Genomic DNA, 12,772 nt, shown 5'->3' with positions numbered 1-12,772 from the left:
TTAATGCAATCTGGCTGGCTGTTGCTGGTGAGTGGCGTACGTCACCAGGACAAAGGGGCAGCTGCATTTATTTCTTTGGGAGCCTTAAGGAAAAGGATGGGAAAGTGGAGAGGGCAGGTGAGCGTGAGCACCAGGGCCCGGGGGCCAGACATCCCCTCCTGCCAGCCCGCAGACGTGAACCCCGGCTCTCGGGGTGATCCCCCCCTCCTTTCACCTGGGCCTTCTGTTGCCCGCGGGGGTGACGGGGGGCCTGGCAGTCGTGACGGGAATAATACACTTAAAACAGAACCACGCGCCTTTAAACCAGCTGCATGTCAGACGGTGACAGGCGTCGCACCGGGAGGGAATAACAAATCTAACTTTGCATGGGATTACGGTTGCATAATTGGCATCAGCTGTGCTTGCGGGCTGGCTGTTAATTAGCGCTCCCACATAAATATTCATCCCGAGTGGAGGCAGCCTGCTAGAACTGCAGTGGGAATACCCACAGCAGCCTCTCCGGCCGCTGGATGCGCTCCCACGCGCTGCGGGTGTCCGAAGCCCCAGGCCCCCCGGGTGGGGAGGGGGGGTCCCGCCAGTCCCCACCCCCCCCAGAATGAGGCTGGGGTGCGCGACAGCCCGGGGACCGCCGCCTCCTCCAGTGAGTTCCAGGTTGTTTCTTGTCTTTACGTTTGCTCAGTGCTGCCAGTGGTAGGAAGGAATGTGCTAAATGATATTTTTCAGTGAAATGCTTCCTTCAGTTTGTACTATTTCTGCGACGTTGCTAGTTAATAATGGGCTGGAGACATCAAGCTTTTGCGCATATCTCACGGACGTGAATCTAATCATATGAGGGCAAATGTGAATACTGATGTTTCCTTTGTTGTTTATGAAGATCATGTTTAGAGGTTTTTTTCTGGAAAACAAACCATTAGTGAAATACTGTGAAATGTTTTGTGTTTTCTCCAGTTTCTTTGTTCCTCCTCATTTAAAGTGTTGTCCGCGTTGTACCATGTCTTTGTTTTCATACAAACAGGGATCAACTACCCAATATTCTGCTTATTTTAAACAGATAATCATTTGATGATGTGTTACCTTTTCATTTATGCATCCGCTTAGACTTCTACCTGATTAGGTATTTAGGAGAAGGGCTTCAGTGGGCACCTCTTTGTTTCATTCATAGCTAGTAGATTGTTGCCTTAATGGAAATTGTTCAAAGCACCTTTGATAAAATGGCACCCAAGGTACATTTGATTTGCTCCGTTTTACTAAAAGAATCTAAATTTTGCTTAACCTTGAAACACAGTTTCCACGCTGGTATTTATGAGCTGTCCTACATTATTTTTTGGCAAAGGCTGGCTCTTCCCCCGGCAACGGTGCGGGATCTCTCTGGGTTTGTGGCTTGGTGCTTCCTTCCTCCGGCTACCGAGGGGCAGGACCCCCTGGGGGAGCACCTTGGCTCTCGCCCATGACGGGGTGATGATGATGATGATGATGGGGTGATGGTGATGATGACGGGGTGATGATGTTGGGGTGACGATGCACCTTGCCTGGCCTGGGTCGAGACGCAGCCCCCCACGCTGTGTGACCCCATCCCACCCTGTCCTCTCCCACATAATTTATTTCACAGCTGGAAGCTCTCCTCCACCCCCCACCCAAGCACACCTCATGGAAGGAACGTCCCAGGACCGTTTCCGGGTGTGTGTAAATTTCCATCACTTGCTTTTTCTGTGAGTGGGCCATTTTTGCAGTTACTGGAAACAAAGTGCTTTGAGCGATCTGTTAATTCACAATATCATTTTTTTCCAGGTTTACAGGCAAAGCCGTCAAAAGTACCAAACGCAGTTCTCACAAGGCAAAATGTTCTTATTTCAAGCAGGCCACATTTTAAAAACTGATCATTTAAATTAAATGTGTAAAGTCTCAAAATCTTATGCCAGGAATCTTATCCTTGTGGTGTCTGAAACCAGATCAACAGACATTTTAGGGGATGTATCTGATTTCTTTCTTATCATTATCTGTAAGCACATTTGGCAGCCCTGTGGCGTGTGAGTGTAATTAATACTTTATATTCATGTATAATGTATACGTATGCAATCCAGCTGGGAAGAGCCTGCGATTCCGTCGCAGTGCTGTACCTCATCGCAGGCACAGGAGAAGATTTCGGGCTGCGCTCAGTAATTTTTCGTTTTCAGGCGGGGCAGGGGCCGGCCCCGTTTGAACTCTCTAACCAGGCTCTACGGGTCTGATCCAGCGGGAGCCGGGGGCCGTGCGCCCAGCCTGCAGCCCGGGACCCCCCGGCCCCGGCCTTCCACCCGGGCGTGCAGGGGGGCTTTCATTCCACGTTAGCTTTTGGGAAAAATATCCAGCAAACCAGCCTGGAGCACCTGCAGATTCAACGTGCCCGATCCAACAGCGACGAGCGCGGCGCTCAGACCTCGGCGAGAACGGTGCAGAGAGATAGGAGAGAGGAGAATTAGGGGCGGGTGGACGTTTGTCATTTAAGCACTTAATGATTTTGCCTAATGTTTGTTATACGTAAGCAAATCCTTTCGTGGAAGGGGGATAATTAAACAAATTGCTCACACGGGAGACTTTGGAGAAAGAATTTTAAAAGTTCGCATTCCTTTTATATGTTGAAAATGAAAAGGATATTCAGGTTTCTAATATTGTAAAATGATGAATCCAAATTTTCAAAAGGTGATGTCTAAGAAAAATGCTGCAAAATCATTAATATGTTTGCATGAACTAATCCAAATTGTGATATCAATATTAGGGTTTAATTTTTTTTTTTTTTTAAAGATATTCTGAAATGGCACTAAGACTGTGGGTTATTTCCCAATCCCTTTACTGAAAAAATTCCTGCTGAAAAGAGGGATTTTATTCTGGGTGCCCCCCCTCCCCGGGTATTCCTGGGCTGGTGAAGTGTTTCAGTTCATATGTTCCCTGCCAGCTCTTGGGTGCTGTTCCCCCCCCAGGCGAGCGGTGTTGCCTTCTCCGTGCGGCTGCTCGCTGCCCGCCTGCGGGGTCCCACGATGCGCTGTTGTTGCCAAGCCGCTGCCTGCCTGTGTGATTGTGTTCTGTTCTCCTTGTAGATGGAGGAGATTAAGTTTAAGGACAGAGCAGTCTACGTGCTGGAGAGAGAGTTAGGGGTTCAAGCCGGGCATGCTCAGAGACTGCAGCTCCAAAAGGAGGCTTTAGATGAACAACTTTCCCAGATCAAAGAGTCTGATCGGCATCTGAGCAGCCCCAAGCGGGAACTTCCTTATGCAAGTGGTGCAGGAGACGCTTCAGATCATTCGGGAAGCCCCGTAAGCACTTTCACGTGGTTTCACCTAAACGGACGAGCAGAGTGACAAAATGGCACGAAGTGACAGAATCTTGATGAGTGCACCCTCGAGCAACAGCTTTCCCATAGCTGGGCAGGGGAAGCCCCGAGGCACCCGTTTCTTGCTCTCATTCCTTGGACAAACCTTTAAGTTTTAAAATCAAGCCTTGTTATGGGAGAGCTTTTGCTTTTTTGTCGTTTTGTTTTCTGGTTTGTTTGGTTTGGTTTCGTTAGCAGGGTGAAATTTTTCTGTTCTTTTTCTCTTCCTTTTCCTCACTGTACCATACTTCTGCCACCTGCCTTGATTTGACAGCTTGACACAATTTTGCCAACAAATGATGCAAATGCACTTCTAACCAAGTAATGTATGTGTGCTAGCTTTTGGAACCGCTAACAGCGTATTTTGTGAGCAGATGTACAAGGCCAGTTTACAAAGGGAAATGGGGGAAGGTAATCGGCATCCCACGTCCTCCCGGCACACCGCAGCTAGCTCGCGTTTCCGTGCTGCTAAGTGCTCTCGCTTTCCGCGGACCAGAAAGTGAATTAATCACCTGCTGACCTATTCTCCCCTATTTCCTTCCTATAACGCAATATCCAGTACATTAAATTTTAGTCACCCTTTCACAATGGCTTTTTCAAATATACCTACGGCACCTTTCTGCTTTTGCCTTTATTTGCCAACATCAAAACCCCCTCAGTTAACTGACGTATGCGAATTTTATTCATCGCTGATTCTCATCAAGATTTCTTTTGCAACAGCCTTAATTTTTCTCAGTAGAAGTGTAAATGCTTACACATGAGCAAACCAATCTATTTTATTCTTTGTCCCAAGCCTCTCCTGCACCTGTTGAATGAGGAACCCTAGACCTCCCAAAAATGCCACCGGCACTACAGACACTAATTCGCATGTTTCGATTTGCTCCCAACTCCCGCCAAACACGAGAACAAGTCCTAGAGAGGGGGAAAAAGTCTCTCACAATTGTAAATAGATGTAACTTCTCTCTGATTCTGAACGAGAACAGGCCTACCTATACTTCTAGTGATAATTTGATTTAAGCTTTTTCCCTCGGATAAAGTGCTGCCCCTTGGCTTTACGAGTGACCCTTTAGAACCCACTAAGGGCCACAGCTTTATGGAAGAAGAGCTTATCCAATGGCGTAATTGCATGGAATTTCCCCAGTTGTACTTTAGTATTTTTAATATAATTTTCTTACGACAAAGTCCTCTGAGTGGGTGATGTGTCTGAAGCACTCAGTTCAACAGTGGCATACATTGGAAACATCGCCTTGATTTTTGATATTTTCTTTTCTATTTCCAAGTTGACCATTTGTGACCTTGCATTTGCATATACATACTTCTGCATTTGCATACTTTGTTACATTTTCACTCCTAACTTTCCGTTGGTCTCATCCTGCAGCTTTCAGTGGTCAGTTAGGTTACATAAGGTTACACTCTGCCATAAAATGTTTTGAAATGTTTGGATTTGGGGCAAGAAAAAGTTTGAGCTTTGAAAAATATTGATATTGCGTGCACACTGACGAACAGTTATTTGCAGTTGATCTTTGTTTTAGGAACAGCAGTTGGATGAAAAGGATGCCCGGCGTTTCCAACTCAAAATCGCGGAGCTCAGTGCCATCATCAGGAAGCTGGAGGACCGGAACGCGCTGCTGTCGGAGGAGAGGAACGAGCTGGTGAGGGCAGCGGCGAAGCACGGCCGTGACTGCCTGCGAACGCGCTGTCGTGGGGGTGCCTTGCCCCCAAAATACCGAGATATTTTCCCCTCCTGTGCCGTTTTGAAATCATTGCTCGAGCAGCTGGCTCCCCCCCCACGCCCTGTATTTGGCGGTACGCCTCATCACATTCATCTCTGCCTATGGAAGAACGAATTTTTCAGATGGCACCAACTGGAGTTAATTTTATTTATTTTAAAAAATAAATAAATACTTTCCCCAGACGGTACGCTTGTTGCACAGGTTGAATACCTCTTGGAGGAGGGACGATCTGCTTCCTAATAGAAAATACCAAGAGGTTTTGGTCAATTCTGCTTTGCACTAGGAGAAAATATTGATAGTGCGATAGTTAAAGAAAATGATGAATATATCTGATGAAAAATAACAGCTCCAGAGGTGTTCATTCTCTCTTAATCTTTCAGTTAAAACGTCTTAGAGAAGCAGAAAGTCAGTATAAGCCCATTTTGGACAAAAATAAACGCCTTAGTAGGAAGAATGAAGAATTGTCACATGCCTTACGTCGGATGGAAAATAAATTGAAGTTTGTCACGCAAGAAAATATAGCAATGGTAAGTCTCTGTGTGCTCCAGAGAGAACGTGTAATTTAGTGCTCACAGGGCTGGTGGAGGCAGGCGTCGTCCCAAACTTGCAACTTTCCCCTTTCCAGCGCTCGCTGAGATGTGCTGCTGTGCACTGCTGAGCGGCCTGTGGCTGGAACAAGTTTTGGTTTACGCCGAATGTTTTATTTTAGCTTTATGACCAAAAAGCTCCGCAGAAAAAGGGGGTGCGTGAGCTTGGCACATTTTGCTCAGGAGGCTGCTCGGTCCCTGGCTGCTCAGCCTCGGCGTGAGCACGGGTCTCCCCGTGTCACCTCGGGCTTTGGTACCAGAGCCGCCCCGTAAGCCCGAGGCGATCTCCACTTGTGACTCTTCCCTTGTTTCCCGAGGGAATGCTGTCAGTGGGCAGGAGCTGGTAGCCAGCACCTCACAGGTGCTGAGGTTCCCCCCGTGGGCGCTGCAGGTCAAACCCAGAGAGGAGAGACGCCGGTCCCAGCTCTCCGAATCCCTTCTCCCGCGGGAGAGAGCCGCGCAGCTCCCCGTAACGCCCAGCTGCCGCCGCCGCCCGTAGAGCCGCGGCCGGCCCGGCTGGGAAGGCTGCTGCCCTTGGGCAAAGCCGCCTGATCGCGTCCTCTTCTGCCCTGGGGGTCTCTTTTAGAGGCAAAGAGCCGGGACCATAAGGAGACCGAGCTCTCTAAACGACCTTGACCACAGCCAGGAAGAAAGAGAAGTTGATTTCCTGAGGCTGCAAGTTATTGAACAGCAAAATATCATTGATGAACTCTCCAAGGTAAGATATAACACTGCCGCGCTCCGGTGGGGCCGACTAGGGGCACAGCAGATGACAGGGAGCCTAAGCAAGGGGTGCTTGGTGTTGCGTGGGCCCCCAGGCATAGCTTGCATCGGCGTGGTGGACATTTCTATGATTACTAGCAGTTGAACCAAATGGAAGTTGCCTGTGGTGTAGTATTTGGAAAAATCCCCTCGATCTACGTTGCACTTGCAGGACAGAACCGTTGCAGCACGCCCGGTAAAAATGCTGGTGGCCAATCCTGCACCCGCGAGAGAAAACGCCAGGGCTCCTTTAGCTGGAGGTGGCATCAGGGCTCAAGGTTGCTGACTACGGGGGGGATGTTCTGCAGTGTTGTGTTTGGGGTCTTGCTTCTCTGCTGACGTTTTTCTGTGTCTTTGGAAACAAAATAGTGAAATCGTAACACTCCTCAAGAAAATATCTTTTGTTTGTTTGTTTGAAGTCTGTACGTTTACTGACATTGTTTCGTTCTTTTTCATTAGACACTGGAAACTGCTGGCTATGTGAAGAGCGTCATGGTAAGAATGACGTTAACTTCATCCTCATCTTTGTATGCTTTAAACGGCTGTTCATGAAAAGCTTGCAGGGTACAATAATATTTCTTATCATTTGCATCTCCATTCAGGAAGCAAGCTACACGGTGTCTTTCTCAGCATAGAGGTTGTCAAAGGCCGTATCTGCAGAAGTTGTTCACCGGAGAAAAATGTAGTGATAGTGGAGAGGAGAGCTCTGGTGGGAGAGGAAGCCTTTTTTTTGTCACTACTAGGATGACCTCAGAGGCAAATTCAGAGTGGTCACCCTGTCCTGACGGCCAGTACCGAGTGTCCCCCATCTCTGGGACAGCTCTGCCACGTTGAATTTGCATTTATTTTAGCGTCTGCTCACCATGGCTTTGTCTCACCCATACTGGCATGATCTCAGCCACGGCCCTTGCCCGACTCATCCCTTTGTTACTATCAGGAAAGATTTTGCAAAGTTCAGCTGCTAATACGTGCAGATAAAGCACGTACTGTTTTGTTCTTCATTGCCAAGTGTGCGCCAAAGCTTCTGTTGCCAAGCAAAACAAGTATTTGATTTTATTCTGTCACTGCTGCTGATGTTAGGCTTTGCCGTGGGGCTGGTGGTAGTGGCACATTATCAACGTCCCACGGCGTCATCACATCCTTTTACCAAATGGTTAAAATGAAAGTTTATAGAGGTTTTCCCTTTAGAACTTTATTCTTTGCATTCCTGGACTTTGCCTGTGTGTGCAATTCGGAATAGAGACATTTTTTTCCGTACTGTAAAAAATTGACATGACTCTGTGCAGCGTGTCGGAATTTCCACTGACCAGAAACATTTTCTGGCAGCAATAAATGCTCAAACCCTTTTTCAGAGGCAGTGGGAAACCTGCAGATCCTTGGAGAAGTCAGCTGAGCCGGAGGGTGCTGAGTTCAAACGGTCTCTGCGTTTTGTGTAGTCGGGCTGTTACATCCCCAGGGCAGCACCGGCCCCGGCCCCCAGCACCAAGGGCAGGATCTGGCCGTCGTGCCCCGGCGCCCGTGGCAGTCCCCTTGCCTTTGCTGCCGTGATTTTCAGGAATAGAAAGAGCAATCGCCACTTGTGTGCGGTAAACTTGGAAGATGTTGGAGTAAAAGTGACACCTGACCGATGAAAGGCTGGTTATTTTGTTTTGTGGCAGTGGCCAGCGTTGGCATTACTATTGCTTGATCGCCTAATGACTACTGGTACTGACATAGTTAATTTAAATAACAGGTCTCTGAAAACAGCTAACCTGTGTGTCTGATTCTTTCAGGAACGTGATAAGCTATTAAGGTATAGGAAGCAACGGAAAAAAATGACGAGAATTCCCAAGGTAAAAAAAAAAAAAAAAAAAAAAGCTTGTATCCTGACATGCTGATGGGCACGCTGGCTTCCCGGGGTGCTCCAAGCGCCTCGGAGCCACGCGGGGGGAACGTTCTCCCCGGGGGTCTGCAGGAGGGTCCTAACCTTAAATCTGGGTCTCGCAGTCCGAGGACGCTCGTAGGCTGTAGTGGGCTGTTCAGGCAAGATCTGGTGGGGGTAGGGGAACCGCCTCTGCTGCGCATCTGCATGCTCTGCATTTACCCCCGAGCGATCCCGTGGGACTTCAGTGGTGTGAGATTGTCTTAAGATGAGACAGATTTTATGAATTAACACATCTCAAAATGATCTTTTAATGGCGCTGCCTGAAAACATATGTAGGTTGTAAATAATTCATTGTGGAGTTTAAGAACGTGCAAAAATTGCTGGTTACAATAAAGCAACGGTTAGAGCTTAGGGAAAAAGAAAATGTTAGTTAATGAATACTTGGCAGGCTGTTAATACAAATGTTAACACTACCAGCATCATAAGGTATAATGTCAGGGGCCTGAGAGCAAGCTGTGTTCTACACAGAAGGAACTGAGGTGACGCCGGAGCTAATGAATCTATAACTGAGGGATTGCAGTCAGTGGGAGATAACTCCTGTCCTCCTGCAAACGGCAACCTTCAAAGGTTATCCACTGCAAATTAAAACAAAAAGCCAAAATCTAGAAATGTTTTTGCAAATCAACAATTAAAAATACTTTAGGCCTGTGTTTGAAATATCATCCTTGGCTTTCAAGCATTTAAGAGTAAATCTTTCTTTACCACCACTCCTCTCATTCTTTTAGACAGAAAGCAGCTTTCAGTGGAAAAATCGAGTTCTTCAAACTGTGAAAACATTGCCATGGTGATTAACTTCAAATTTTCAAGTAGAACGTTTCTTGCAAACCTAACTTTTCACGTGAAAGCAGCGGCAGTGACAGGAGGGACGTTGTGGTGATGACAGTGGGTTAACAAGGGCACTTCAGCGCACAACTCCCACCTCACGCTGAGAGGAACACACAAAGCGCTAAAAAGGGAGCTCTGCTTAGCTAGAGAAATCGGGGGGGAAATACATGAAAAAGGGGCAGGAGCTCTGAGGTTGTACACTGTGATACCTGGTAATAACCGCGGCAGTTCCGTGATTCGAAGAAGTTTTAGGTACCATTAGAGCAGAGCCATGGGGTGAAAAACCCCTGGGTGTGTACGCATGTAGGGAGCTGGGCCAGTTTTTCCAAAAGCAATAGAGTGAGGATCTCCAATAATGTGGGGCTGCGGTCCCTCGGAAGGCGTGCGTGTGCGGCGCCGAGCTCAGGCGCGTGTCCCCACACCGCGGGGCGGGGGGCGCCGCGGCTGCGCCCGCTCACCCCTTCTCTCTGCCAGAAGCCGGTCGTGGAGACGTTTTTCGGCTACGATGAAGAAGCTTCCTTGGAGTCTGATGGTTCCTCTATCTCATACCAAACTGACCGGACAGACCAAACCCCTTGCACTCCTGAAGATGACTTGGAAGAGGTATTTGTCAAAAAAACAGGTGGTGTTGTCTTTTGAAACCTCGCTCCTAGTTTTTAACGCAATTCCTGGTCTGTTACATCATCCATCTGCCACCTCCGACCAGAAAATTAAAAGTTGACTTTAGCACTTCGCATGCCGGTTAATATCTCTGGATCTCAAGTCTTCGGTAATTTCACAACGTTTAGCCAAGCTGGAAATCCTGCATCCAGAGAATACTGTATTTGTAATGGGTTTATGGGCTGGAGATCTAAAGAGGCTGCGAAGCTGGGTGACCCCAGGCAGATCTGTTCACACTGCGATTTACTGCAGGTTTGCGTGCACGGAGGTTAGTTCAGGTCCTTCTGTTCGTCAGCTTGACCTCGGCGCAGAGTGCAGCCTTAAGCAGAAAAGGTTTGTGTTTCTGGAAGGAGAAGTAGGCAGTCAGGAACAGCACCAGCCCCCAGAGGAAGGGCTGTCTCCCCGCCAGTATATTGAGGTGGCGACTTTCCTGGAGGCTCTGAATGCAGAGCGCACAGAGGCGGCTGGTAATCCAAATAAAATGGATTATTCCTGGTGTTTTGCAGGGCTTCCCTACAAATGCACTCCCGAGTGTGTGTCAGATCACTGTACCGTTACACGTTTCCAGGCTTAACAAGAATCTTGTAATGAACAAAAGATTCCTAATAATGACTTGCAGCCTTTTTCTGGTACGCTGCCTGCAACTTTTCATCTGCCGTTTCACCCGTTCCAGGGGTTGTAATTAGATCTGTTAAAAGGGAACCTGAGGAATTCCTATCTCCATCATAAAAGATACACAGCTGGTTACCAGGTGTGTGCTGCCCTGCAGGGAATCTGAAAGTATTTTTATATGTATGAGCCTATTTATTTTTCATTCTTGTATTGACATTTTTTTCCCTGTTCAGATAGTATGAAGTTTACGCATGCAACCGGCAGTATCATTTCATTTCATGTCGAGTGAACTATTCTGATCAACCTGACATGAAAGCATCCGGTGCTGGATATTGTAAGGAGAGTGAAGAAGATGAAGGGCTCTTTTCATGTTGATGTCGCCATTTCTACAAGTATTAAGTCTAGATTAGAGTTTTAATAATTGAGCGAGACTGTCAGGTTTGGTTTATTTTCCAGATTGGAAACCTTTTGTCGTTTCAAGGAAGTGGTATTTTCACCTTTAAATGTGATGACTTTGCCTGGTACAGTAATAAAGGGCAATTCATTCGTTACTGTATTATATGGATGGCAAGTTCTTATCTTTCCAAGGCGGGGGTAATTCTCTTTTTTTTTTTTTTTCTATATTGCGTTTTGTTGAAGCAAGTGTATGCAGGAGATGTTTAAGGGACAAAAGAGAAATAGTCTGGGAACGTGTGAACAAGGTCTTTGGTACTGTGCTTCCCAAATGGCGTTTTGAAAGTAATCATTTTTGCATTTTTTTAGAGAAAGCCCACTTATATTTATTTTTTAATAATTTCCTTGCGGAAACAAAAACAACTGGTGCAACGCATCTTTGTTTTTAACTCCAGGGCATGGCCAAGGAAGAGACAGAACTGCGGTTTCGGCAGCTGACGATGGAGTACCAGGCTCTGCAACGAGCATACGCCCTATTGCAAGAACAGGTCGGAGGAACATTGGATGCAGAACGAGAAGTTAAGGTCTAAATGGCTTATATTACATGAAAATAAGGATTGTAATTGTGTGGGGGTTTCCAATTTACTTCCTCAGGTTGTTTCCAAGCTAAACTGGGGTCGGGCAGCCCCCGCAGCACGCTGCCGGCTGGGCGGGTGCCAGGGGGGCTCTGGGGTCCGGCACCCCCCGTGCAGAGCTGCTTGGCAGGAGGAACCGTGTTCCTACCAGCTAGTCTTTTCACCTTCAATCCGCTGAAGAGAAATTCAGAGAGAATTTTGATGGGAAATCCTTAAAATTAAGCTCATCTTCTATAAAAAACTAAGACGGCTAGACTGAAATGTATCATACCTGGTATTGAATTCCTTCTGGGTTCTGTGAGGTTACGTGGCTCTTCATAAAATGTTTAGAAGTCTTATAGCTGAGATTCTTTTCCTTAACTAAATTCCGAAGTGTCCTACGCCATTCTGCCCGCCTGTCTGCCTCACACGTGGCTTCCAACAGCTGCCATAAAATGTGACGTTTATTGTGAGCACGCCGCATACTGCCCCGAGCTGGCAGGGCGTCTCATGCGCAGAATTCAAGGGTGAATAATGCAGCAAACAAAAGGCCCCGGATTCCGTCCGGAGCTGACAGTTTGAGGGTGACTAGGAGAGACGTGAGCGCAAAGTCCCAGCGGGGCTCCCTGCGCGCGGTGTGAGCATGGTACCCCGGTAGGTCAGGGTGAGGGTGGCGGTGCTGGGGACCCCCCGGGGGCCGGCACCGCGCACCGCCGGGCTCCGGCCGTCCCAGCCGCCGCCGCCTGCCCGGCCCCCCCGTGGGCAGAAACCAGGCGGCCAAGCTCCTCCAGCGGAATTCCATTTTTACAGCGTTTGGCTTTCCTAGCTCTACAACTGAGTAATTCGGAGCACGAGCTGCTGAGTTCAGCCCCCCCCCTCGCCTCCCAGCAAGCCCCCCCCCCCCCGTTTGTGGGTCACAGCTCACCTCGCCCCGAGGGCGATCCCAGAACCCCGCTCTGCCCTGGGCTGTGAGGGGCTGCACGTGGCAGGAAAAGCCTAACGGAGCAAGACATGCCCCACTTGAAAAGTTGCCTGATTTTACTTTTTCCGTAGTGAAACCAAAAGGGAGAACAGTGCAGGTAATGCAAACGAATAGGATCGTTTCCGTTGTAAGCAACGAGATAAATAGCAGATAATGGTTTGAGGAAATAAAATGTTCTATAAAACAATATTTAACGAATAAACCAGCTAATAATAGTTACATTTATCCTCCAGAAAAGACGTGTAGGAAGGTGATGTATATTTAAATAAGCATGAAGCTACAAATGTAGTGAAAAAGTTGCACACAGCACGGTAAGGCCGTAAGACAGGGCGCT

General features: G+C 47.8%; 1 protein-coding gene across 30 annotated transcripts in view; it reads left to right on the top strand.

Annotated features, from left to right (window-relative positions):
* The window catches only part of JAKMIP3 (Janus kinase and microtubule interacting protein 3), a 97,808-nt gene that overhangs the window by 51,391 nt on the left and 33,645 nt on the right, over positions 1-12,772 (top strand). For 15 of the 30 annotated variants that reach the window (XM_032992401.2, XM_032992409.2, XM_032992408.2 and 12 more), the window contains 8 exons: positions 3,075-3,290; positions 4,879-4,998; positions 5,460-5,606; positions 6,253-6,384; positions 6,888-6,923; positions 8,201-8,260; positions 9,652-9,780; positions 11,298-11,426. In XM_032992401.2, the coding sequence (XP_032848292.2) occupies positions 3,075-3,290; positions 4,879-4,998; positions 5,460-5,606; positions 6,253-6,384; positions 6,888-6,923; positions 8,201-8,260; positions 9,652-9,780; positions 11,298-11,426 (969 nt within the window). The remainder of the gene's footprint in view (positions 1-3,074; positions 3,291-4,878; positions 4,999-5,459; positions 5,607-6,252; positions 6,385-6,887; positions 6,924-8,200; positions 8,261-9,651; positions 9,781-11,297; positions 11,427-12,772) is intronic. The other 15 variants (XM_032992413.2, XM_042786697.1, XM_042786673.1 and 12 more) reach the window with 6 other exon arrangements.

The sequence above is a fragment of the Tyto alba genome, unplaced genomic scaffold (assembly GCF_018691265.1).
Source record: "Tyto alba isolate M040663 unplaced genomic scaffold, T.alba_DEE_v4.0 Super-Scaffold_1, whole genome shotgun sequence".
Classification (NCBI taxonomy): domain Eukaryota; kingdom Metazoa; phylum Chordata; class Aves; order Strigiformes; family Tytonidae; genus Tyto; species Tyto alba.
This window is presented reverse-complemented; position numbering and strand designations above follow the sequence as displayed.